Raw genomic sequence first — 27,921 nt, 5'->3', positions numbered from 1 at the left:
TATATTTGTTGGCCGTTTCATTTTAAAATACTTGAAGGTACTCATTTCTTAAAAATATTTATCCTACACTTTATAATACTTCTAAATCCCTATAAAACCTCCAAATTTCCCCTTTTAGTTTTAGGTTATCATGTATAGACCCCAAATTTTAAAGAAAATTAGAACATGTTAAATGTTCTAGGGCTGCATTATTGGGTGCAACCTACGTTAAGCCCATATTTATTACATAAGTTAGCTAAAAACAACAAAAGATGAATTTGGACACCCCCACGGTGAACCTGGTGGGCGGGGCCACGTTACGGCACGCGACGTCACAGTTGTAAACACCCGTATGTACTCACATCTTTGTGTCCCGTGGAAACATGTCGGGGAGGAGAGAGCCCAGTGGAGGAACTGCTTCGTCTATCAAATGCTCACCTGAGACATAAAGCGAAAGCGACAGAGTCAGAAAGGAAACGGCGGCGTGTTTGTTCGAGTTTGGAGCAACTGCAGCCTTCCGCTGTCACAGAAGCGAGCCGGTCGGGATCGGATGAACGACTAAAGACAGACAGCCGGGGCTTGATCTGAAGACTTAGCCTCGCAGGCAGGTGGTCGAGCCGGTTAGAGAGAAAGAGCGAGAGAGGGGGGACAGCGTGTACGGTCTCGGATCAGAACGGGGTTTCTCCTTGCTAGGGGATGTTATCCGTACTGTCTTATGGCAGACTGGTAGCCAGGGCTGTCCTGGGCGGACTCTCTCAGACGGACGGTCGGGACTACAGTCTGATCACCGCCAGTTATGGTTTCGGTAAAGACTTTCGCAAGGGGATCCTGAAGAAAGGGATGTGCTACGGTGATGATGCTTGCTTCATTGCACGGCACAAGACGGCTGATGTCTTGGGTAAGGATTCAGGGCTCTGCAAATGGCTTGCATGAAAGTTAGACGCCCTCTGTGCTCGGGTGACCTTCAGTGAGTTTAGCCAGCACGTGTGCCGACCCGTCGGATCAAAACACACCAGCCCCCCTCCCCGCTCACACATAAAAAAAAAAGACAGCACTTTAACCCGGATAAAACAAGACTCCAACCCGGATAGACGCTTAAAGCATATCTGTACGCACATAGCACCTGCACTCACGTCATTACTTTAATAAATGACATTTATTTTACTGTTAGGGGGTAGTTTTGAGGTGAAACGCTAAATGACCTTTCACCTACATGTGTCCCCACTGTGGGATACACTGCGATGACGTAGGCTGTTGCAATCACAACATTAGAAGACGTAAATCGGCCTTATTTAATTCGGACGTGGCAAAAAATAGAGCTCATTAAAACGTATCAGACTTAACACTACAATGTCTTGCAAAGGTCAGAATGGTTGAGCATGGAGGCAGCCATGTTGCTAATAGCATCATTAGCCTATTAGCTTAGCTAGCAGGCTAAGCTTGCTTTGTCCTCGCCACCTTGCTACTGCCAAAGACTTAAACTACCACGTGGTTGGTTAGACACACACACACACAAGGTGTATTTCATAGTTTACAAGGTCTGTTTAGTGTTAAACGTTTAGGTTGGTTAGAGAAATAAAATTGACATCTCCGAGGAACACATGGCAACACGTGTATACACGGCAAGGAGAAGTGGAATCTGTGAGACTTCAAGTCAGAGTGTTGAAAACGTCCCTTGCTTTAATTCAGGCTGATGGAAATCGTAGTGAAGGGCGTAGCTGACAGTGATGATCAAGCAGTGCAGAAGAAAATGCGTGGGGTTTTCCAGCATGTATAATATTTTCACTTTCTTTTTAAAGGTTACTTTCACCTCTGTGAGAAAGGGAAAATAATTCCAAAGTCACAGCCTTATAAACTATGGAAGCAATATTCCCAGTAGTCTGTGTGCTGTAGAAAGAAATACTTTCAAAAAACTAAGAGGAAACCCATAGATTCTCTGGAAGTCAAATACTATGAGCATGGGGTGGGGAGAAAAGTTATACATCATTATTAGATTATTCTCATTGTTATGTACATATTTCTTTTACAACTGTCTTCTGACAAAAAAAATACTGGTGCAGATATTCCCTTGCCGTCCTCTTTGGCCATTGAACTAAACAGAACTTAAGTAAAATCATCTGGTCTTGGAAAAAAATTGCTTTGCATCAGCTTTCAAATGAATGTGCAAATGAAGGCATTTATGAGGTGATTGATGTGAAGCCACAATGTGTAAATATATTTAAACTGAATTTAGAAGTCATTTGGACGCAAGTAACCTTACCGGTATACCACAAAAATTATATGCATTTTGGAACCGCGTGCTTACAAGTACAAACTTGAATGATTCATGTAGCACCTAAATTACAGGATATTAGATTACGTTTGTTTGTGTGTATAAGCTGAAGGTGTCTAGAGCTAAAGAGACTTTGGTTGCTGATGAGGTTTCAAAGTCAATTTGTATCTTATCTTTGCTGTTCTGACTCATGGTGTGCAGCTAGAATGAATCAAAAGTAAAATAAAACAGGAAGCTAGTAGATTATGAGGTATCAGTGTATAAATATGAATTACACACAAGATGTTAAAAGAGTATACAATTATTTCTGTTCCATAGCTGCAAGTAACACATTTTCCGGGGTAAAATTCTTACACTTCAGGTAAACTAGATAAATTAGGCACACATGAAGCAGTACATGAGAAGTTACAATGGAAAGATAATAAACCAATGTGTTCCTGTTTAGCAGCGATACAGACACCAGAGAGAAAAGCAGTTCAGTAATCAATAAAGCATCAGCACCTAGAAAAGAAAGATCAGAAGAGCAGTGTGGCTGTGCAAATATAGACATGATGCATTGACCTTGGAAGGAAAAGAAAGTCATGTCTGCTGTAAAAAATAAAGATAACTTAATAAAAATTCAACAACTAAAATCAGCCAAACTGCTACCAGCAGATGTTTGGTATTTACACTTTTGAAATGCCTGATCAATCCTCTGTCACGAATCTGGTGTTAATAAGGTATTGTATGGTAGTGGTTCAGTAGTAAAACAAATGTTTTTAATTCCTTTTTTTCCCCATCAGGCGTAGCAGATGGCGTAGGTGGTTGGCGGGACTATGGTGTCGACCCATCTCAGTTCTCTGCAACCTTAATGAAGACCTGTGAGCGACTGGTGAAGGAGGGTCGCTTCACACCCAGTAATCCAGTGGGCATCCTGACGTCTGGCTACTACGAGCTCTTGCAGAACAAAGTTCCCTTGCTAGGTGAGTACATAGAGATGATCCACCTGGTTACAAACACAGCAAGTGGTGGAGCGAGCTCAGCCGTGCTGAGAGAAATAAATAACATAGCTGCAGTATGAGTCACACTGTGAGTATTGGCCCTGCTCACCGAGCACAGAACACAAGCTCTGTCCTGAGTTATACTATCTGTTTAATATGGAATCTCTTCTTCTACCTTGGCAATTACTAATATACAGCCTTTAAGTGTGTGATCAGTTCATCAAGAGGGAACCAAATTTTGCTTCAACGATTGTGTTAGTTGGCGAGGTATATATATTATGTGACTTTTGTTTGACACAAACCTTTGTCCCACCGAGTGATTTAAAACCAGAGAGGTAACTATCTTTGATCGGGCAGTGATTTCTTATGCTAACACTTGGCAGTTGAAATTCAGTGATCTTGTGACTCCCCACAATTTACCCTATTACGCAGGCCAAACACTTTGCCCCCTGCCAGAGCTTCAAAAGGTCATGAGTCTGTCTGTAACTGATACTACAGGAGGGTCAGTGAGATTTTAAAAGTAGGTTAACACCAAGCACGTGATCAAGGTTTCATATCTTGGCTCAGTGTCCCTGGCCAAGAGTTAGTGCAGACGCAGGTTAGCTGTCGTTAAATTTAGTTGGCATACTTTTATTTTGGAAAGTCATGGCAAGGTCAGCTCTTGACCTTCTCTGCTCAAGGTTACCTGAATTGTTGCTAGTAGCTGTCACTGGGAATGCAATCTTTTTGGTTGTTTTTTTTTTCGTCTGTATTATATTTCTTCCACTCTCCATGGATATATTAGATTCACAATGAGGACACTCACAAAGACTACTTTGTACTGGTTGGGCAACATAACTCTTTTCTTTTGCCCTGATCAAATTATCTGTTTGTATACATAACCTTAGTGTTGTTTTACTCCGCTTTATTTTCAGGAAGCAGCACGGCCTGCATCGTAGTTCTGGATCGGCAGAGTCACAGGCTACATACGTGTAACCTTGGCGACTCTGGCTTTTTAGTGGTACGTGGTGGAGAGGTGGTTCATCGCTCGGACGAGCAACAGCACTATTTCAATACACCCTTCCAGCTGTCCATCGCTCCTCCGGGAGCCGAGGGAGTTGTGCTCAGTGACAGGTCAGTTGCTCAGTGTTAGATATATCTTTGTAAATAAATAAAACTCTATATTAGATAGATGCTGGGCTGGTAGTTGTACAGCACTGTACATGTCCTGCTTACAGCAGGCTCGGATAAAATGGTAAAGGCATATCATTCCATTCTGAGCATCCCTACTTGCAGTCATTGGGTTTGCGTGCCACTTTGTAATGCAAAGCAGGATTTAAAATAGAAGTGCAGGTCATGATCTCTGTCATTTTGACTGCCAAGCTAATTTGTGGACAGCTTAATTAGCCCAACTTATCAAAAACATGACTCATCTCTCATGTGGGAAGCAAATATCATAGCATAAAGGCCTTTATGTTGTTGTTTGCCATGTAAACAGAACCTGCTTTTCACCTCACACACTAAAGTGTGTGCAGGCCTTCACAGGTTTGCTGGCCAAACCAATTTACATCTGTTATGACTGGCATCAACTAATAAAGCTTTTGTAACATGATCTGTTTTTATGTCTGAATTGCCAGATGATGTCAGTGATTACCTGGATTTGGCTAGAGTTGGTAGCAACAACAAAAAGTGTCCTTCTTTAGAAGTTTTCCTTAGTGCTTTCAGCTCTCTGCAGACATCAGGAATGTTACTTTCAAATTGCCCGTTCCTCCATGGACACAGGCTTTCAGTACTAGCAAGCCATGGCAATGGCAACTGATAAACAAGAGGGAAACTCTGTAATCCATTTGGAGCAGTCTAGATGTTTTGTTTGACTTTTCTCACTGGTTTGGCAGGTTTAATGGGTTAACGTTCCCATTAAAGTACATTTATAGACCTGTTTAAATGTCATCATAAATTAAGACCAAGCAGAAATATAAGGCTCCCAGGTGATAAAACCTCAGTCTGAGACTTGTGTATGGTGGTAGGAAGTGACAGGCCATGCCGGCATTCGGCACGGACGGAGAAGTAAACGGAGAAGTCAGGTTTTACGTCAGCTGTCACATTAAACGCTCACACTCCATCTTCAAAATTTAGCAGAGTGGCTTCTGACCTGCTTAATTCCACACTTAAAACTGTTGCCAGCAGCTCAGGTGCTTCGCGCTCTAGTTTCACTTCATGATCTTCCCGTGCTTCCTTGTTTCCTGTAGTCCCGAAGCGGCTGACAGCTCCTCTTTCGACGTGCAGCTTGGTGACATCATCTTAACCGCAACAGACGGTCTCTTTGACAACATGCCAGACTACATGATTCTTCAGGAGCTCAAAAAACTCAAGGTATCACTTCAACATGTCAGCTTATGCTGTGTCACATGTATATGTGGACACTCGTAAGTGTCCACATATACATGTGTTGGAAACAAATTCAAATTTTAATGCTTTTTTTATTATTGCATCTCGTTTCAGACTACCAACTATGACAGCATCCTGCAGACTGCACAGAGCATTGCAAAGCAAGCTCATGATCTTGCCTACGACCCTAATTATATGTCCCCTTTTGCACAGTTTGCCTGTGACAATGGCCTGAATGTAAGAGGTAAGGTTACTGTTAGCTCCCTTTAAAAGCACCATACACATAACTGCAGTATAATGTTTTTACAGCACGCCCCTTTTCCTGATTAATATTAATAATAAGTTTTGGTTGTACAAATTTTGGAGATGGCACTATTATTTATCATGTTTTGAATAATTAATTAATAAACATTGAAATAAACATAATTTGTGTGTTATTAGATGCATAATGAGGAGCATACAAACATACATACTCCAAAGTACTTTTGATGTCCTTAATAAAACTGTACACTGTTAATATTAGTAGTTGGCCACAAAAGACACAAGTTAAGGATGTCTCGCTGGGGCTTTATACTTCAGCAGTAAATCTACACTGTAACTATGTCGTAACCGCAAACCCATCTGAAACTCTACATCGCAACCTGATGTGAATCTCCATAGAAACCTAACCACACACGGCACAAAACTGTTGCCGGTTCACTACAGTCGATACCTCCTGTGCATTTCCAGCTGCGTTTTTGAATTTGTCAGTGAGAGAATAACACTCATCACCTCAATCTAAGAAATAACAATCATAACATGAATTGAAATTCTCACAAATGTCAGCAAATCTTTGGAGGGAGATTGCTGAAACTATCTGAAGGGATGTATGTCATAGGCTCTACAAAGATTGCTCACAGAAGTCCAAATCAGGCCTTAAACCACTCAGACTTTTAAATGTGATTCTCCTTGTGTTGACTAAAAGTTGCTTTACACAATAAGATTTCAGCAGTTATACTTTATATTTGAAGCCACATTACATGACACGTTTGTAATAAGCTTGGTTAAAGCATTTTTTCAATCAGTTTATCTAGACCTATTGAGGCTCTGACGTCTGCAGTTCCTCCGCTGTGTCCTTGGCGTGGTCATGATAACACACATGAGACGAAACTCCTGCTGGCACAACCAGTTTTTCTTCTCTGTAGGAATCCCAAGCATTTAGTTTTTGCAAGTTTAACCTTGATGATGGCTGACCACCGCTTTACAGCTAATACGAAACAAATCACTACAATTATTGTTATATGCGGCTTTAACACTATTATGAAATAGAAAAGTCTTCTCCTATATATTCAGGAGGTCTTATAATTAAAAAGTACTTTGCATGAACTAGTTCTTACATTTCCTCACTTTATCTTTGTTTTCTTGTCCTGCAGGAGGGAAGCCAGATGACATCACGGTGCTGCTCTCTATCGTGGCTGAATACACAGACTAAAATGTGTGTGTGCGTGCGTGTGTTTGAGTGCGCGTCTGGGGCTGTTCCTTCTTCGCCGCCTGCCTGAGTCTTCCACCTGCGGCCCTCCCGAAATGCACTGCATCCTGTGGAGCTGACAGGGGAGGCCCGCCAACACCACGGCACACACTCCTTACAGCACGGCCCGTGTTAACATTTAGTTTTCTTCCGCTGGTTTTGTTTTGGTGCTTGAGCGGCTGAGGGAAGGCAGGCAGCTAGAACATTTTGTTTTTTTCTTTCATGTTGATCGTGATGCAGGAGGAGCAGAGAGAGAGAGAGACGGGCGGGAAGATGCCTTTCATTCTTCAACGTCTCATCCTGTAGCATCAAAATCTTTTTCAATGATGTGACAGCCCAGGACAGATGGACGGCCTGTAGGCTTTAAAATCTAAAATAAAAATGTGATTAAGGAGTAAGCCATGGGTTTGGATTCTTTAGAGCGTAGTAACAGATTTAGCAGGCGAAACCTGGCTATTGGTCTCTGTTGTTAATCTGTTCCATGTGGTAAATGTGTTTGAACAAAGCATGTAGATTAGACTGAGGAAGCTGCTGCTGGGATGTTGTTTGAGTATGAAATGTACGAGTTGGGATTAAGTGTCTTTTCTCAGATCAAAACTCTGTAATGAGAAACTGTAACACTTATTAAAGCTTTCACATGAAGGTTAATCAGGTTTTGTCGCTTGGCCGAGGGAACCGCATCTCCTGATGAGTTGTAAATATTTTTGTTTTTTGAGAAACTTGTTCTGGCCTTTCTGTTGTCTTTGAATTGGTTGTTAAAGCGAAGAGCTGTTTCGTTACTTTATGGAAGATCTACACATGCTCTCGTATACTTTCTTGTACAGATACTAATCTCCAGGTGATTTTCATCAATACCACACTTCCGTTTGAAAGTTGAAAGTCGCTTCCTGAGATTGATCTCTGAAGCAGTCGTGTTGCCGAAAGGCCGCTAAAACATATGACTGGTTTGTGTGGCATATTTGAGAAGCTGTTGTATGTAATGTTTATATTTGTTATAAAGCTCAAGTTAGCATCTGGGAATGCTTACAATTGCAGTGATAGGTCAGGAACAAATTCAAAGGAGAAAGATGTATTTTTTAAACCTTATTTTGTTTTAAAAGCTACAGACTGAAGCATATGCAGATGTGACAAACGTCCCGTGGATGACTAAAAGATCCAGGTATCTTAAAAAAAAGAAGAAGAAATGTGCATTGTGTGAGTCTGCTTCAAATGTTTTGTTTCTCTGTCCCTCATTTTCCTGTTTCATTTGTTTGCTGCTGCTTTTGTTAGTCACGTATGACTTGATTTGCATAAACGCTGTGACCGTGATTGCGACGAGTGCGTAAACGTGCGCTCTGGATTTCACCAAACTACACGAATCAAAGACACTGATGATACCGTTCTGCTTATGAGGGTCTAACACTTCACCTAAGTGTTGTGGATAAACTCTTTACAATTTAAAAGCATGTGCACCAAAGACACATTTTCTTTGTGTATCTCATTATGCTCTTTTTTTTTTTTCGACACAAACATCATACAGCAATACTCTAATTTTCTTGTTCTATGTGTGTGTGATGGCCAGAGGTCTGTGTGGAAATGTTCAGAATTACATTAAAGTGTATTTTCTATTCCTAAAGTTGTATCATATTCCTGGTTTTAAGTTATATGTAACTGGTTATCTGTAAGTAACTATAAAGACAGGTTTTTAAAAGAAAAACCAAAGAAGGGAAGCCATAGTTCACAATTAGGGCACTGCTCTGGAAGCACCACTGTAATGGTAACAGTCACTGTGGTGCTTATCTAACAATCACGGTAGAAGTTGTACTGTTGCTGCCATACTTGAATCCACTGATCCACCATGCATTTTATTACTAGAGAGCAGTTCATATGTGCAATTTGGCAGCAGTTTGTGCTACAATGATTGCATTTCACATCAAATTGGGCAGGTTTTTCTTCCTCATAAACATAATGGGGGTAATGATTTGCATATCTGTCCTGCTGTCATCGTTGTTTTTGTTTTTTATGTAGTTTCTATTTTAGTTACCCCCCCCCCAAAAAAAAAAAATGTAATGACAGAGAGACGTAAACCTTATGCAGGAGGGGGTGTGAACTTGCAGTATGAGGGTGAGCACAGTTTCAGCCTTAACCAATAGCTTGACCTGTAATCAAGAGGCCTTTCCTGTCATTGCAAGCTTGTGTCGTCCCTGCCGTGTTGCCCGGTGTTTGATGTAAATGAAATGTGGACATGTCTTTTTCTCTTATAAAGCCGTTCTCAAAGGTGCTTCTGCAGTCTGTATGGTATGATTGTCCTGTTCCCAGCAAGCGTATGAAAGATAAACTTATGTCTACAGTGAAACAATGCAGGTCTAATTTATGTAAATATGTTTTAAAATATGTACAATATTTAAATAAAGAACCTAGTATTTATACTAAACTTGTTTAGGTGTCTTCTTTATGCATATCATGTTTGAAGTAGTAACTTAACTCAAGGGATGAACAGGATAAGTCAATTACAATAACCTACCTATGTCCCCAAGAGGGACAAAAACAGAATTTCCCAGAGGAACCCACCTGAGGGATAAATAAAGTTTCATCTAATCTAATATAACTTAACCTGAAACCCAAATACCTGATCGGCCAGTCACGTGGCAGCAAGTTAATGGAAGTAGACATGGTCAAGACGTTCATACTGAGCACCAGAATGGGAAGGAGATTTGATTTACTTTAAATGTAGCATAAATACACAGTTCTGCAAAAAAAAAAAAGATACTGCATGTCAACAAGTGTATTATGTATGAGAACACATATGAATGTATAACACATTGTGCAGGGGGGTATTTTAGTGACACACTTTGGGCTCCTTAGTACCAACTGAGCGTCATTTGAATGCCACAGCTTATCTGTTTGTGACTTATAGGTGTCCTTTGTGTGTTTTTCTAGCCAGGTATGATTTTACTGCATTGGTGGTGTGATTGATCCACTATGGTACAGCCTGGTGGATAAAAATCTGATGGTTATTAATTCCATCGATTCTGACTGACTGAAATTCAGTCCCAAACCTATAGACAGTCACCTCCCACATACACACTGACAGTGACCTGTTGCTACAGATTCAGTCCAGTTCTTGTGTAATATGGCATACCTTCCCCTTTCTCTGTTTCTCTTCTTAAGAATTGGCTTCTTGACAGTCATCCTTCCACTGAGACCATTTCCGAAGAGGCTTCAGTGAACAGCAGATGGCTCAACTAAGGGCTCAGATGCATTTCTCAGGTCCTATGTCAGGTCTTTGCTGGATTTCTTTCCTGTTTTTTAAGGATATTAATTTCATCTTTCATCTTCATCTTTTACTATTCATCTGCTGTAGATAGTTTTTAGGCCTGACGCATCTTTGTTTTTGCCCCTATTGTTTAAGAACACTTTAAGCACCATGCCATGTTTTCAACTAATATCGCTTCAGGAATCACCTTGTCGATCCCAAAATACTGTTTTATGCCTGTCACACTGTGTTATTTCTTTCATTTTTCATAAATTCATCTCTAGAAATTGGAACAAATTACATTTTCCTAATAACAAAGTAGATAAGTATACAATTTAAAAAAAATTTTATATTGTCTTATCCTGTTCATCCCTTGAGTTAAATTCCTTTCTATGTGCAAACATAAAATACACACCTAACTCTTTTATTCTTGAAATATTCATAGGTTACAGTAAAGTGGTTTGACAAACAAACAAACGTTTTCACTTGAATCAAAAAGGAGCCGCTATCTTTGGAAGACTTTCAGAAAGCCCAGAGAACTATTGCTCAAGTCTGACTCCTTGAAAGCAAAATATGAAGAAATGAGGGATGACTCATGACTTTTGCAGAAGTGAATGATTAAAGATGTGAATGCAGGGCGTTTTTGCATGTCGGCTATTTTACTCCGTATTCTGCATCAACTAAGATTTTGCTGCTTCAGTCCAATGCAGTTATTACAATACAAGTTCTGTCTGAACTATTTGAAAGACAATGTCACCTCACTTGTAATTAAGATCAGATATAACGATTTAATGGAGCACTCTTATGCTGGTTGCAGAAAAATAACTTCCTGTGGTAAAATGTCAGTGAAGTGAAATTGCTAACCGTACCTGCATGTGTGATTTCCAGCATTAGGTGGCAACAGGGAGTCACAAGATTCCATGGATGTTTTGTTTACTACGCTCTTCGGGGCAAGACAGCTTTTCTCTTCCTTGTAGCCAGCAGCTAACTCACATTCCTGCTGACAGCACAGAAACTAGGTGTGTGTCAGCTGACAGTTGTGTGATGCTAGCACAGTAACTTTGGGCGATTAGCAAACAGATACTTTGCTGCTAATTAAACGGTCATCGAGGTGCGATTTAGAGTGGAGCGTTAATTATGTGGAGGAGAGGGGGATGTACATAAAAAAAAAAAAAACTCAAGTGGCTGTTGTAGCGTTAGCGAGCTAGCAGCTATCTCAGTAGCAACCGTAGCTAGCAGGCGGCTCCCATGGACGGCATTAAAGTGGCAGCTTTTCTTCTGAAGACCCTGTAGGCGGCTTACGCTAAGATAAATGTTGGCTCAATGGCCAGAACGGAGCTGAGCAATGGACTTAATTTGCGAGACAACCCAGAGAAGCTGACAGAAAATGGAACGGGCTCCTCGCACGGATTAGACCCAGAGGTAAACGGCAATGTCGTCCCCGGAGAGACCCAGGTGGACAAGTACGGATTCACAGGAGGAGCCCAGCAATACGCTGGAGACTCGTAAGTGTCGTTTAACATAACTGATATTTTATTTAGCCCTCGAAATCAATGGAGTAATTCATAAAGGTTTCCTTGTCCCTTTTCTTCTTTGACTGAGATGGATAAACGCGAATAAAACTCAGTCTTCTCTGCGGCTCAGATGGCTTCTTTCCCCCACTGACGCTGTAATATTTATCAATAATGAGTTTGTTTATAGTCAAAAGAAGAAAAGTTAAGGTTGGATGGCTTCAAACTGTACACGGTAAACACATTGCTTTACAGTTTAACCCAACCCCACCTGGTTTAATGGTTCACTGCTTTTTATTGTTACTGTTGTTTGCCTCAAAGTGAACCAGAGTGCGCTGATGATCCCTTGACCTTATGACTTGTGCATCAGGGTGAAAGTTTTTTAGTAAAAAAAGTGTATTTAATTATTCGTTGCAAAAGGATATTATACCATTGTAATCTTTTGAGATGCACCGTGATAAGACTGGATTTGGTTTCAGTGCATTGTTACATGCTCTTCAGCATCAGCACAGCTGCTGTATCATCTCTATTTCACACCACGGCGTAGAAACAGCAGAAATAAAGCCCGTATGTGCAATAGTGTACACTGCCCTGAGTTTGACGTCACTGTTTTGTAATGCATCACTGTCAGGAAAAAAATGGCTGCATTGTTAAAAAGGAGGGTTACGATTCAGTGGATTGGTCAGTTTGTTTCTGATGGAACTGGCTCTCCATTCATCCATCCCATCCATCCATCCATCTTCATCCGCTTTGTCCGGGGCCGGGTCGCGGGGGCAGCAGCCTAAGCAAAGAGGCCCAGACCTCCCTCTCCCCAGCCACCTCCTCCAGCTTATCCGGGGGAATACCAAGGCGTTCCCAGGCCAGCCGAGAGATATAATCTCTCCAGCGTGTCCTGGGTCTGCCCCGGGGCCTCCTCCCGGTGGGACATGCCTGGAACACCTCACCCAGGAGGCACCCAGGGGGCATCCTTGTCAGATGCCCGAACCACCTCAGCTGGCTCCTTTCGATGTGGAGCAGCAGCTGCTCTACTCTGAGCCCCTCCCGGATGGCCGAACTTCTCACCCTATCTCTAAGGGAGAGGCCAGCCACCCTTCGGAGGAAGCTCATTTCTGCCGCTTGTATCCGCGATCTCGTTCTTTCGGTCACTACCCACAGCTCGTGGCCATAGGTGAGGGTAGGGACGTAGATCGACCGGTAAATTGAGAGCTTCGCTTTTACACTCAGCTCCCTCTTCACCACGACGGACCGGTGCAGCATCCGCATTACTGCAGCTGCAGCCCCAATCCGTCTGTCGATCTCCGGCTCCCTTCTCCCATCACTCGCGAACAAGACCCCGAGATACTTGAACTCCTCCACTTGGGGCAGGAACTCATCCCCGACCCGGAGTGGGCACTCCACCCTTTTCCGGCTGAGAACCATGGCCTCAGATTTGGAGGTGCTGATCCTCATTCCCGCTGCTTCACACTCTGCTGCGAACCGCTCCAGTGCGAGCTGGAGGCCCTCACCCGATGAAGCCAACAGAACCACATCATCTGCAAAAATCAGAGATGAGATTCTGAGGCCACCAAAGCGAAAGCCCTCCGCCACTTGGCTGCGCCTAGAAATCCTGTCCATAAAAATTATGAACAGAACCGGAGACAAAGGGCAGCCCTGGCGGAGCCCATCACCCACCGGGAACGAGTCCGACTTATTGCCGGCAATGCGAACCAAGCTCTTGCAACGGTTGTATAGGGATCGAATGGCCCGTAGCAATGGGCCAGACACCCTATATTCCCGCAACACCTCCCACAGGACACCCCGAGGGACACGGTCGAATGCCTTCTCCAAGTCCACAAAACACATGTAGACTGGTTGGGCAAACTCCCATGCACCCTCAAGTATCCTGGAGAGGATAAAGAGCTGGTCCAGTGTTCCGCGACCAGGATGAAAACCGCATTGTTCCTCCTGTATCCGAGGTTCGACTAACGGACGAACTCTCCTTTCCAGCACCCTGGCATAGACTTTCCCAGGGAGGCTGAGGAGTGTGATCCCCCTGTAGTTGGAACACACCCTCCGGTCCCCTTTCTTAAAGATGGGGACCACCACCCCGGTCTGCCAGTCCACAGGTACTGCCCCTGATCTCCACGCAACATTGCAGAGGCGTGTCAACCAGGACAGCCCTACAACGTCCAGAGCCTTCAGGAACTCGGGGCGGACCTCATCAACACCAGGGGCTCTGCCACCAAGGAGTTGTTTAACTGCCTCAGTGACCTTGCCCCCGGAAATTGGCGGGTCATTCCCCTCATCCCCAGACTCTGCTTCCTCCTCGGAAGACGTGTCAGTGGGATTAAGGAGGTCCTCGAAGTATTCCTTCCACCGCCTGACAATTTTCTCAGTCGACGTCAGCAGCGCTCCACCAGCACTATACACAGTGCAGGTAGAGCACCGCTTTCCCCTCCTGAGACGTCTGACGGTTTGCCAGAATCTCTTCGAGGCAGTCCGAAAGTCTTTTTCCATGGCCTCTCCGAACTCATCCCACACCCGAGTTTTTGCTTCAGCCACCGCATTCCGCTTGGCCTGTCGATACCTGTCGGCTGCCTCCGGAGTCCCACAGGCTAACCAAGCCCGATAGGACTCCTTCTTCAGCCTAGTGGCTCCCTTCACCTCTGGTGTCCACCATTTGGTTCGGGGATTACCACCACGGCAGGCACCAACCACCTTGCGGCCGCAGCTCAATGCAGCAGCTTCGGCAATGGAGACGCTGAACATGGTCCATTCGGACTCAATGTCCCCAGTCTCCCTCGGAATGCTGTTGAAGCTCTGCCGGAGGTGTGCGTTGAAGATCTCGCGGACTGGGGCCTCTGCTCTCCATTAGGGCTGCCACAAACGATTATTTTGATAGTCGACTAGTCACCGATTATTTTTGCGATTAGTCGACTAATCAGATCATCATCCATTGGACGTAAAACTACAGCTTATTGCACCAGCAGCATCTGCTCTTATATAACTATCATTAGCTTACAGCTTTAAGTGTTTAAGGTCTGTGCTAACTAAAAATAAAGACAAGATGATAGTTAATTGAATTCTAATTAAATGTGCAGATTGTTTCGGTGAAGTTTAATAAACTCCTTGCTATCTAAAATATAACAGGACACTGGAGTATATTCTGGAGCATCTCACACTTCTGATAATCAGCTGTCTGCTTGACGTTTATTCAGCTGTGTAAAAACTATAACTTTAATCTCAGACAAACTGATTTACTCAGGAACAAATAAAATACAAAAAAAAAAGCCAAACAATAACATTTTAAGTTATCTAAGTGACTCATATATATATTTAACCTGAGTAGCGAAAGACGGCGGTGGGTTTGAAAACGATTTGCGGGGAGTCCGGTGTTCTCACGGCGCTAGTGAGCCTAGCCCCCGGCTCGCTAACGAGCTAGTGGGTAACAGATGTCTCCGAAAACGTCGGAGCGCTTTTGAAAATATGTGGTGTCCTGATAAACTGAGCAGATATTTGAGGTTTACACAGCTACATTCTCGCCTGAAAATATGTTAAACGTTTATTTTGTGACCCAGAAAGAATAATAAGAGTAACATTAAAACTAACTAGCTGCCGCCATTGTTGGAAACTGCGCTGGGCCGTGCTATGAATTCTGGGACACAGCTGCTTCTTCTTCGGGGTTTAACGGTAGCTGACATCCTTGTACATGCAGTGCTGCCATCTTCTGTTTCAGTCCGTTATTACACTCTTAAATCCTACTACTTATTCCTGCATCTTTTGTGATCTTACAAAGCTTCAAACGACGCGTCGACTATTAAATCAGTCGTCGACGATTTTGATAGTCGACGTAATCGTGACTAGTCGACAAATCGTGGCAGCCCTACTCTCCATTCATCCCAAGCTATTTGTGTTAGTCTGTATTCTGTGTTCCTACTTTTCTTGCTCAACAGCTCTCTGGCACCAAAATGAGAGAGACCGGATTCCTTCTTTGTTGTATTTTTCTCACTGGCATTAATATTCAGTAACTTGGCACTGTCACTTCACAGGAAGACATTTCTTGGTTCAAAGTTTCCATGTTCTGTCTGCAGCTGGGTGGGTTCACTCTACTCTGGCTTCCTCCCAGAGTCAAGACATGCCTGTTAGGTTAATTGGCCATAGGTGTATCACACATTTCATCCCATTATGGCTCTGGGAAATGACCCTGAATTAGATAAGGGTCATTTCATGTGAACGGACCAAGTTCCTTCAGCCTAACCACCTTTCCATGGGGGAGCAGCGGGATCTTGGGTGATGATATCTATACTTCTTAGTAGAAGAACTCCCAGATTACTGTTGTTTTTCAATAAGTAAACTAACATATTGTGATGAAGATGGGTTTCTGTGGAGCCATTTTTAAACGGGTATACCTAGGGAGCTGCTTAAATTATGTCAATCACATTTTTTAGGCCAAATATCTGCTACTATGATTTAATGAATGTGGAATTTCAAAAATGTAGCTGAAGTTCAACATCAAATTCTTGCATTTGCTTGAAAATCTGATAGTACAGCCTGCACTAGTGTTTTAGAAACCCTGTAGACAGAACAGTTTTAAAGAGGGGGTTGAAATTTGTTACACAGATTCCCATATATGAGGTGTGCTCTATACCATCAATTTACCCAAATGACATGAATGGTATTAAAAATATTAAGGCTTGAAAATGGGGAAACAAATGTATTCTAGTGAACAATATTTGAGATATTCCAAAAGAAATGACATCAGACAGGAATTTCAATTGTGAATTGTTTGGTAATAACAAGTGGGAGTGGGAGAAAAGTTTCTTCCACTGCTAAATTTGCTCTCTATACCTTCACCATCCATCCCTGTGGAGCCAAAGGAGCCACATTTCCATCATCCACAGTTCAAAATCATTATATTTCTCTTATACTGGGACTTGGTGCAGCCCCTCAATTCAACCTCAAAAGAAGTCATGGTAGCTCCTCTCTTTTTAAGGACACACAGTTCTTTTAAGACAAGTTTCTTCTGATTGGTTGACCCTTGTAAACAGAAGGTAGGAATAGGAGGTAGCTTTTTTGTTTTTTTCCCTTTGTCACACTCACCTTTGTGTGGTCATCATACAGACCTAAGAGTAAAAAAAGGGTCTGAAAAAGTGTGTTTGGTGCAATATAAATCCTGACATTTTGGATCACAAGGATTGCTTGCACATATGCTGACCTTGTTAGCTGACATACAAATATCTACCTTTGTTACTGTACATGTTTGTGTATAATGCTGTAAGTCCCCTTTAATAAAGCCCTCCTCAAAAGCTAGCTTTCACTTCTGGGTCTGCACACCATCCTGGTTTGTCTATCTTCCTTGCTCTTAAAGCTAGTCTTGGACTTTGCCTTGAACATAGGCAAAGTTTGGCAGAAAGTTTGTTTGTTTGCTTTAATTAATTCATTTAATTTAATTTTCCTTATAAACCAAGTAATATGACTCATTTTTCAAATAAATGAAGAAAAACAGATTCAGCCAAGCAGGCTGACCTGTCAACAACAAAATGTTTAGTGTTTTTTACTGTTTTGAAGACACAATGCAGTCTGTCCTTATCTTGTTCTTTGGGGTTATTAGATAACATTGGTGTAAGTGGCATTGTTTGAGCTTGCTTTAATAACGGCACTGCAGTAAGTTGTAAAGTTAATCATATAAATAAATAGACCAGGTTTCTTTGGTTGTTTTTGTGTGTGTCAAATGTGACAGCTCAGGTCTTCAGCAGCTCTGCAGTGAGGTGAGAGATTAGTAAATGTTTTGAGTAGGAGGGTGTAGTAAGCTGAACAAAGGGAAAGTTCTCCCACAGCTTCCTGTTTTCCATCCACTTCTTTGCTGATTGCCAGTGTTTAACTGCTTAGCCTGAGGTTAGGTTTCCTACACGTACAAGGAAGAGATTCCTGCCCTCTATGATGACAGGATTACTGGACATGGCACAGAAGAGTGAAACCATTGTCAGTCAGGGCTGAGAATAATTTGTTTGCCTCTATCAGTTTAATTGTTTCCTCCTCCACAGTGCTGAAGAGGTCCCAACTGAGGTGTTGAGACAGCGGGAGGCAAAATGGTTGGAGATGCTCAACAGCTGGGACAAGTGGATGGCCAAAAGACACAAGAAGGTCCGCTTTATAAGCTGTAAATGACATCAGATGTATTAATTATGTCCAGTTGTTATATACAGCTTCTTCTTGAACTGTCCATGTGTTGTATAACAGGTGAAAGAGCGCTGTCAGAAGGGGATCCCTCCATCCCTGAGAGGCCGAGCTTGGCTCTACCTTTCTGGAGGCAAAGTGAAAAGGGAGCTAAACCAGGGCAAGTTCCAGGTCAGTCATAGGAAGTTGTTTAAAAAGTGGACTTTTTTTTTTTTAAAATTCTCAAATAAATAAAACATAATATGACAATATTAGATGACGTATTACAAAAAGACAATTACACATTAAACATAGGAAGAGACAAACAGAAATATTACAAAAAGAAGGTGATGAGATGTGTTGCACGTACCAATCATGGTAGGCAGTCTTAGCATGTGTTCAGAGTATATGCTAGGTATGATGAGAAGAACATAAGCTCTGTAACATAAGAATGGAGATGGGTTTTTCCACTTTGGATCAATTTTTCTTTAAATTCACCCTGAATTGTTTTCCTAGAGTAATTATATAGTTATCTATTTGGGGAAAAAAGTGCACTCTTTTCAGGCCTGGGACAAGATATATGATGCAAAATCATTTGTAAAATAAGTTAGGGAGTCTGTCTTCCTGTATTTGGTAAATGGTAAATGGCGCTTTTCTAGTCCCTAAGGACCCCAAAGCGCTTTACACAACCTGTCATCCACCCATTCACACACACATTCACACACTGGTGATGGCAAGCTACATTGTAGCCACAGCCACCCTGGGGCGCACTGACAGAGGCGAGGCTGCCGGACACTGGCGCCACCGGGCCCTCTGACCACCACCAGTAGGCAACGGGTGAAGTGTCTTGCCCAAGGACACAACGACCGAGACTGTCCAAGCCGGGGCTCGAACCGGCAACCTTCCGATTACAAGGCGAACTCCCAACTCTTGAGCCACGATCGCCCCACGAACTTTTTGACAGAAAAAGTTTCAGCTGTACATTTTTTACCATATTTGTGACAATTTTAGATGTGAAACTGTCGTTAATGATCGACTAAATAAATCCTTAAAGCAAGAATGCAGTTAAAGGAAGAGTTTTAGTTTTAGCTCTGGCTAAAATATCTTTGGGTGGAACTGTGCAGGAAGAGTCCTGATACGTACACATCACTGACAGCATGCCAGGATATTGTCTATTGTTTCAGTTTTAACAATAGCACGCCAGTAAACATCCAAACACGGTACACACTTAAAGTTTTAGTTACAATATTTTTATCTGTGCTGTTGCACTTTGCATCGAAAAGCATTGTTAAGATCAGCAACCAAAACTACACTGCTATAGTTTAGCAAAGACTAAATTGCAAACAGATGTTGCTATTTAGAATAGAAGGCTTGTAGCTATACTTAGAATGTTTTACAAAACAACATAATGTTAAAAATGCCAACCAAATTGTGTTATTTAGAAACTGGACGAGGAGCAAGGAGATCCCAAATGGGTTGATATCATTGAGCGCGACCTTCATCGACAGTTCCCTTTCCATGAAATGTTTGCAGCGAGAGGAGGTCACGGGTATGCGTTTCCATTCCTCGCTTCCAGAATCCTTTTATGTGTCCCACTTTTCGCCTAATGAGGCCAAACGTTGTTTCTAAACCAGCTGTTTTGATGTATAGGCAGCAGGACCTGTTTCGTGTGCTGAAGGCTTACACTCTGTATCGGCCTGATGAGGGTTACTGCCAGGCTCAGGCTCCCGTCGCTGCTGTACTTCTGATGCATATGCCAGCTGAGGTGAATATTTAATACTTTTTCTAATCTAAAATACTGGATGCCATCTGTTCTAATCGAAAATGTTAATTTCTAAGTTTGTTTTTCAAATGTATATTTTTCTATCAACGGCATCATCGTTTTACTTTATGTAAAAAGTACTTTTTTTATTACTTTAATTTGTGATTCCTCTAATTCTCTCTCCCTCTTTCTTTGGTCCTAGGATGCTTTCTGGGTTCTTGTTCAGATTTGTGAAAAATACCTTCCTGGATACTACAGTGCAGGGCTGGTATGTTGCTGTCAGTGTCATTGTTCCGCCTGTTATTCATCTACCTGTAATCTGTACACTCACCAGCCACTAAATATCTAATCACACGCTGTTCCTGTCACCTAAGAACAGGAAATTTCTTAGGTGGATATTTTCTTGGCATAATTTGTCCCTTAGACAAACTGGGCATGTTTAAATGCCACAGCATGTCAGAACATTGTTGCTGACCTTGTCTATGTCTGTGTACCCATGTTTGGTGGCCGCTTCCAGCAGAAGAAAGTGCCATGTCATAAAGCCCATGTCATCTTACACTGGGGTTTTTGTGTTATTTGAGTTCACTGTACTCAAATAGCTTCCACACTCAGCAGATCACAATCTAATAAGCACCCTTGGAATGTGGCTGTACCGGAGGTTCACATCATGGATGTGAAGCTGACAAACCTGTAGAAACTGTGCAGTGGTGTCATTTTAATATACACCAAAATCTCTGAAGAATGTTTCCACCACCTTTTTGATTTTGTGATGAAAAGATTTAATATGGGCTGAGACGAAAGGGGGCTAACCTGGTAATAACAAGGTGTCAGTGAAAGTTGTAACAAGTTAATACTAAATAAAGTGGTTGGTGAGTGTATATCTATGTACACAAAATGAACATGTGTTTTGTACCAACAAGTAAATAAATGAGTCATTTAAGGACTCCAAACACACCCCATAATGGGCAAAAATCATTTTGTTTTACAGTTTTGATATTTATGGATATTTTTCCCAGGAATTAAGGTGACTTTTACCCGTAGCAAAACAAATTCAGCTTCAAGATTTGAAGTCATTCAAAGTTTAGTTTGATATTTACAGCTTGTCTGTTGGCCTAATTTTCTAAAGCCAGAACTTCGCTTTTTCAGCTCGATGGTACGTGTGGCTGCTCTAGTGTTACAGCTCTTTAGGCCGTTGTCTCTGTCACTCATGCTGATATGCTAACAGCCTAATTACCTGAGGTGGTGACCAGGCTAGAAGGATAAGATAATCAGACAATCAGATTAAGCAAAGACAAAGCAGTCTGTTCTTTCTCTGCTGACTGTTTTTGCATGTTGTCTCCACAGGAGGCGATCCAGCTCGACGGGGAGATTCTGTACGCTCTGCTGCAGCAGGTTTCCTCTGTGGCCTACCGTCACTTAAAGAAGCAGAAGCTGGAGCCCACCCTGTGCATGACCGAGTGGTTCATGTGCATCTTCTCTCGCACTCTGCCGTGGGCCTCGGTGCTGCGCGTCTGGGACATGTTCCTGTGTGAAGGTGAAGTGCCCCACACTGATAGATTTTCTTCTTTTTTATAATTGCATTGCATTGAATTGCTACTCTTACAGAGATGATGGGATAGATACGATAGTGTATTCAAATGCTATTAAACAGAAGTGTTTTACTTTAAGCTCACAGATGGAAGATTTGTTTGATGTGGCTTGTGGTTGATTTTCGTTTGACTGAGTGGAGAGTTCACAGTACAGTAGTGGAAAATGCCACACTTGAGTTTGGGGGCACACCTAAGAAGAACTTCCTGTCTTTGCATTGAGTTAGTTGGTGCAGACAAATAAGAGAAGTGTTGAGATAGACAGGATGAAGTATTAGTGGCCTGGCTGAAAGTTGTGTGCTTTTTGGTTTTTCATTTAAACGTATCCCTCCGTTGCTTAAGTTATCGGTCTCTAGACAGCAATTAAATGAATACAAAATGGTAGCATTTAACGGTCCGCCAATACCCATCATGTGACCATCATCCTCCTCTTTGATTTTACTTTAATGTCAGGAATCAGTAACAGTTTAAGGTAGATAACTGTAACAAAACCAAGTAGAAAGTACAAAACCTGAAGAGCTGGGTCTGATGGTTCCAGAGAGGGAGGCGGTTTTTCAGCCATTGAAAGGTCGGTGGTTCGATTCAGGCTTCTTCCAGTCTGCACATCAGTGCTCTTGGGCAAGATGCTGAACCCCCAAACCTTCCTTTATTTTTGTGCGTGAATCTAAGTGGGTTGATAAAACTAGAAAAGCACTATATAAATACATTTACCATTTACATGCACAGGACACTTTGCTAGGAACTCTTTTTTTAATGACTGGCTGTCTTAAATTGTTGTTGCACAAAGTCAACAGGGTGCTGATAACATGATAGCATCACAGACTCATGCACATCCATGATGGCAACCTCCCGTTCTACAACATACCTAAGGTGCTCTTGAGCTCTGGTGACTGTGTTTTGAGCACAGTGAACTCATTGTCATGTCATCTCATGATTGAGATGATTCTAGCTTTGTGACGTTGTGGTTATAAAGAGTTGGTCAGTAATAATACTCAGGTAGAGAGTGGTATTTAAATGATGGTCAGTTGGCACAAAGGGGCACTCTGCTTTGTTGTGCCAAACACAACTTGTTTTCCAAGAGGAGCACTATGGACTCTGTAGGCTCCTCTTGTTAATCTTTTTATTTTGTTGTTTATCTTATTTATATTATTATCACCTGAAAGACAAAACAAAGGGAGGTACACAAAAAAATTTTTTTGCTGTGTGTGAGGGAGAGCAAGAGAGTGAGAATCTGCAGCAGAAGTCAAGACTAACCAGATTAAGCAACATTTTTCAAATCTTTAGATGTCTACTTGTTGTGAAGCCTTATAAATTGTAGCCTCAGTTTCCTGTTCTTAGCTGACAGGAGCGGCTCCTGCTGTGGTTTTCTGCCACTCTGCTTTAAGGTTTATTGTGTTGTGCATTCAGAGATGCTTTTCTGCATACCTTGCATACCTGACCATTTTCTGTCAACCTTTGAGATGATTGTTCAGAAAAATCGCACCCATTTGTGAAATACTCACATCAGCCCATCTGCCACATTCAAAGTCACTGAAGTCACCTTTTCTTCTGAGTTTAACTTAAAGCATGTCATCTTAGCCATGTCTACAGGCCTAATTGCATTTATGTGCCGTGTAATTGGTTGTTTATGTGTTTGTGTTAATGAACAGTTTAACAGATGTGTCTAATGAAGTGGCTGGCAAGTGTATATGCGCTGATGGAGGGTTTCTCTGGTACTAATCGGGGTAAAACGGAGATAAAGAGTGATCAGTGAGCTGTGATCAGAATATCCAAGTAACAACCCACAGACTAAAAACATGAAGCCTCCCTGTTGTTTTATTTTGAAATAATACAAATGTGTCACTGCACTGAATCATTGTGTCACCCAACCCAACTCAAAGTACTTCTCATGGTTATTATGGAGAAATGAATTACTAATATAAAATGTGAAAGTTAGTTGATCTGGCCTCATGTTGTCTTGTGTGACGTGTATGTTCTCAGGAGTGAAGATCCTCTTCAAAGTGGGCCTGGTCCTCCTCAAATGCACGTTGGGATCCCAGCAGAAACTGAAGGACTGCCAAAGTCTCTATGAGACAATGGAGCTGCTCCGAGCAATAAATCCAGAGTACATGCAAGAAAGTTTCCTGGTGCATGAGGTACACCTACACAGACCATTAAGTCTTTGCAATCCATTTTCTTATTTTGACCCTGCAAACCCTTCTGAGACTTTAACTGCTGAGATTGTGAAAACACCAATAATGGAAATGCTTTAACTAAAAGCTCAGACATTAAATCACGTGTGGCTCACACTCCTGTATTTATGTGTGTTTCAGATTATCGAGTTAACGATATCCGAGACAAAGATTGAGAAGGAGCACAATGCTCAGCTCCGGCGCTGGAAGGAGAGTCACGGAGATCTGCACTGTAAATCCCCTCCCAGGATGCACGGGGCTAAAGCCATCATGACCTCTGAGCCACACAGCAAACAACACCTGAAACAAAGACCTGCCATCACCGTGGAGTCTCCCTTGGCACCCAAGACGGATGTGAATGAAGAAAATGCAGCCACAAGAAGTAGAAAGACTAAGGATGAAGATGAGATGAAGACAGCATTCCCTTCACAGGAGCTGATTAATCCTTATGCTCCTTCCTCTGACCCCTCACCTCTCTTCGAACATATAACCCTAAAAGGGTCCAAAGAGAGTCTGAGCAGTGTAGAGCAAGACACCTACCTGTAGCAGGAGAAGATTTATCACAGTTTACAAACAGCAGTAAGTCCATACAGGCCTAACCAAGCAGTGACATGACGACACCTTTCAGTGTGTCTGGGGCAAAAATAAAACTGAGATGTTTGTGAATTTTTACATAAGTTTGTCAAACTGAACGCCAGCTAAGCAGCTAGGCTAAGCAGCTGCTGAAGTCATTTCACTCACACAGGTTGCTATGCTTTTTAACTACATCCTACAGCCACATTTGTAAAGTGGAACTCAGAGGTGTCATTTCCAGGGACCAGCAGCAGATGACGACAATGTGTGACGCCGATAAATTAGGTTTTATTCCTGCAGGCAGGCGTTTGAACTTGGGGCTATTTTGCCCATCTCCATTGGGCTTTAACAACAAAAAAAGATGAACCTCATAATCACTCATGTAAACACATAAATGTCTAGTCCTGATTCCCCCAAGTTTAATTCAAACTCTAAAAGATAAACAATGAAGAAGAAAAAAGAATTAGTGAGTGCATGATCAAATTCGCCTGCTTTCACCTCTAATGCCACCAGTATGCTTGAGCCACTACTGGAGTTCTGTGAGTGTAATCACAATGCAACGTTAAAGTACTAAATAATTAGAAATAGCCCACTGGAGAATAGTCACATGTGGCAAAAGATTTTAATGACACCCGTCGGTAATGTTGACAGGGTCACTAATGCTTATTACGCTGTGCGCCTTCTTGAAAAGAGAAGAACGTATTCTTTATATATAAAGTATATGTTCTCTTATTTATCACAGAGTTGGGAAGTTCCATAAGTAGAAAATTATAAAGCTCAAATAGGTTTTGTTGCTCCATACATTTGCATACAGAATTGCTTCAGAGCAGCTCTCTTGATGGTAAAGGCTGCTGATCTCTCCCTTTTGGAGAAAAAAAGCTTGTAGCTAACTGTTAACACCTCCTGCTAGTTACCTCTTAAAAGCAGCACTCTGATTATCTCCCATCTTTTAAAACATTGAGTCTTAATTATTGAGTTTTTTGCCAGGAGCTCTTTGCTTTTTTCCCCAGACTTCCTTTTTGCCTACAGTCACTAGGTTGCCATCGGATAGATTTGTATCGTTAGTCTCAGTTATTCGCACTAAATCGCAGACGCACAGTTTTTACACGTGCACTCTGCAGAGTCTGTGGTGCTGCCTCAGTGAGTCAGTCTCTGCTGTCACTGAACACTAGAGGGCGTCCTGAGATTATCTCTCAGCCTCCGTCAGTGAGCAGCAGCCTTTGTCTTACAGGGGAAAAAGGAGAGGAAAAAACCGACGCAAGCTGTTTGACACTCAAATGAAGGACGATAGTTCAGGGACATTTTGTGCCACTAAGCCAAAGATTTGTAAAGTTTATTTTTTAAGATGTATTCGTGGAAGTAATTCAGTTGTGTCTGACAGTATTGTCAGTTTGGGAGTGCGTGGAGTTTTTATTTATGTTGTAAATGAAACAGTATAAGCTGTTTTTTGTACAATTACACTTTAAAGGTTTCATCTGCTTTAAATTTGTATAATTATTACAATAAAAGAAAAGGAGCGCACTAGAGGGTTGTTCTCTGCGGCTAAAGCCGATGGAGCTGTAAACCTTTGACGGTGACGTGTAAATACTTGTATAAAACCGAGATGCTGCAAGTGAAGAAAAATTCGAAATGAACTGGAAAAACAGGCAACGTTTAACATTACCAGCAAAAGATGTGGCTTTATTTGGAGTTACCACCATACCTTTGGAGATTATTTTCAGTCGATGATTTCTATAATGGAAAATGGTTGTGGGTATGTGTTGACTTTTAAACACTCAAATGTTGTAAAGCATATGCTACGGGTTCATTTTAAAAAATTTGTTCTGAGGCACTGTTTACTTGTGATGCCCTGTGGAGCTTTTTAAAGTCACATTGGAGATTTTAAAACTTTGATTTTTGTGGGGTTTTTTGTTTTTGTTTTGTTTTTTAACCAATACTTCAACGGTTTCTGCAAAAAGCTGTCCTGAAGAGTTAATTTTGGTCCAGGGAAGGAATTTGAATAAGTTAACCGGTCGTTTTAAAGAGTAAGAACGTTTAGTTTGCTTTCCATCCACTGGAAAATGCACACTCCACTAAGTTGATAAGATGCTGCTTATTATTAATCGTTGCAACAGTTATATTTTGAAACAACAGAGCATTTATTTTGATAGGGGCATGTAGATTTCTGATATTTTTCCTCATTTGATTTAAAATGTGTATTTTTTTTCCACCAAATTCCATTTAAATCAATAAAACTTGAACATGTATTTCCTGGGTTTTTTGTTTTATGATAACTTTCTCTTACGTCTGCATTTACTGTCAAACACAAGGGGATAAAGTGCCACACAGACGGGACCAAAGTTACGAGCAGTATTTGAATGCCTCCTGTGTTATCGTTCAACGCCCTCACACCCACCCGTCCGCCCGCCCGCCCTCACCCACGCAGCAGCACACTTCCTTGGACACCTGTTTCTCCGGCTCTTTCAGCTCTTGGAGGAATTTGCATGTCAAATAGGGCGAATTCCCACACCACCATCCAAAGTGCCTCACACAGCCATTTGCCTTTGGTCTCTGAATGGAGTCTTCTGCGTGCACACAGGCCTTCTTTTTCTTCTTCTCATTCCCTCAGTAGGATTCAGCTGCAGTCCAAGAACATGACAGCCAAGAATCTCTCCTGCTACATTTTAATTTACTAAACTGGTGAGAAGCCAAAACTGCATTAAAAAGTAAAAGATGGTTGTATGGTCTCAGTTTTTCTTATTTTCTGTCATTTGATAGTACACTTCTTGAATTAGAGGCGATACTAGGATTTAATTTGGCACGCCCAGCTTCCTCATGTCACATTCTGCACAGGAAGCCTTCACAGTGGCTTCTTTTATTTATGTGAAGGATTTTGTGCGTGTTTTTGTCAAGGGGATGCCTGTCATTAGAGCATTTTTGTGTATGTCTCCGCTAGCTGTAACAATGCAGGCTGAACTGCCTATTTCCAATCCAGCGACACCCTTCACCTCAATCTAACCCCACCCTGCCCCCCAGCCGTCCACCTGTGGACCTTCTCCCTCTGCTAGTGCTCAGTGACACTGGTTAGACCTGATCGTAGACCAGAGAGGGTGTAATGGGAGACTTTGTGTTTATGGCTAATCTGCAGAGGAGGAGATGTGACCCAGACGTGATCCCATAACCACGCTCTGTAAAGTGCAGATGAGAATTTTGAGCTTTAGCAGTGTAATCGCCTGTTGCTGGGCCTCGGTTGCATGCAAGGACATCACTATACTTTGTTTAGCTTTTAAAATGTTTCACCCCTACTCCTGAGTGCTTTAAAAGTAGAGTGACCTGAACAAGTCTTTTAATAACAGTGAAATCATCTTCAGAAAATAAGTGCTCTAAATTGGAAATGCTATTTCTCCCAGTGGTGAAGCTTTTTGCAGGCTAATAGCGGTGTGTGTGCGCACACTGAGAAGAAAAGATGATCCGGGAAAGTGAAACAATCATCCCAGAGGTGGATAAGGATGAAATCCACAATATTTACTCACAGTCATTTAACCATTTTCCTTTCAGCAGATTCACATCAACAGCATGCACATACAATATGTGTATGTAAGCAGATATCTCTCATGTGATGTCTGTTTATACACTGTAGCTGTTTATGGGGGGGTGAGCAGAGTGAGGTGGATGATCTCACGATGCCATATGTGTGAAGCGTCTGGGAGATTATAGTCTGCCTTCGTGAGCTCTAAAGCTCTTGTAAAGCTTTTTGGTAACAAGGACTGAGGGTCTGAAGCTTTATCCCCACCTGCCACCCCCCATCCCTGCCCAATGGGCAAATTAGAAGGGGTGACTTTAAAAAAACAAACAAAAATGAAA

At 42.1% G+C, this 27,921-nt stretch overlaps 2 protein-coding genes across 2 annotated transcripts; both read left to right on the top strand.

Moving 5' to 3' along the window:
- The first annotated feature begins 315 nt into the window (after positions 1-315).
- LOC146705790 (protein phosphatase PTC7 homolog) lies at positions 316-9,518 on the top strand. The gene is made up of 6 exons (XM_085463605.1): positions 316-877; positions 3,034-3,213; positions 4,146-4,344; positions 5,460-5,583; positions 5,713-5,842; positions 7,011-9,518. The coding sequence occupies exons 1-6, from the start codon at positions 676-678 to the stop codon at positions 7,067-7,069; spliced, it is 894 nt and encodes a 297-aa protein (XP_085319731.1). The 5' UTR covers positions 316-675; the 3' UTR covers positions 7,070-9,518.
- A 1,940-nt stretch (positions 9,519-11,458) lies between these two features.
- Positions 11,459-26,324, top strand: LOC146705789 (TBC1 domain family member 10A-like). The gene is made up of 9 exons (XM_085463604.1): positions 11,459-11,845; positions 17,875-17,974; positions 18,071-18,178; positions 19,429-19,535; positions 19,637-19,751; positions 19,951-20,016; positions 21,093-21,282; positions 23,315-23,469; positions 23,647-26,324. The coding sequence occupies exons 1-9, from the start codon at positions 11,664-11,666 to the stop codon at positions 24,049-24,051; spliced, it is 1,428 nt and encodes a 475-aa protein (XP_085319730.1). The 5' UTR covers positions 11,459-11,663; the 3' UTR covers positions 24,052-26,324.
- Positions 26,325-27,921: the final 1,597 nt, after the last annotated feature.

This window comes from Copadichromis virginalis, linkage group LG7 (assembly GCF_057382275.1).
Source record: "Copadichromis virginalis isolate Kocher_CV1m ecotype Utaka linkage group LG7, C_Virginalis_male_GT1.1, whole genome shotgun sequence".
Classification (NCBI taxonomy): domain Eukaryota; kingdom Metazoa; phylum Chordata; class Actinopteri; order Cichliformes; family Cichlidae; genus Copadichromis; species Copadichromis virginalis.
Note: the sequence above shows the minus strand (reverse complement) of the source record. Positions and strands in the feature narration are given on the sequence as shown.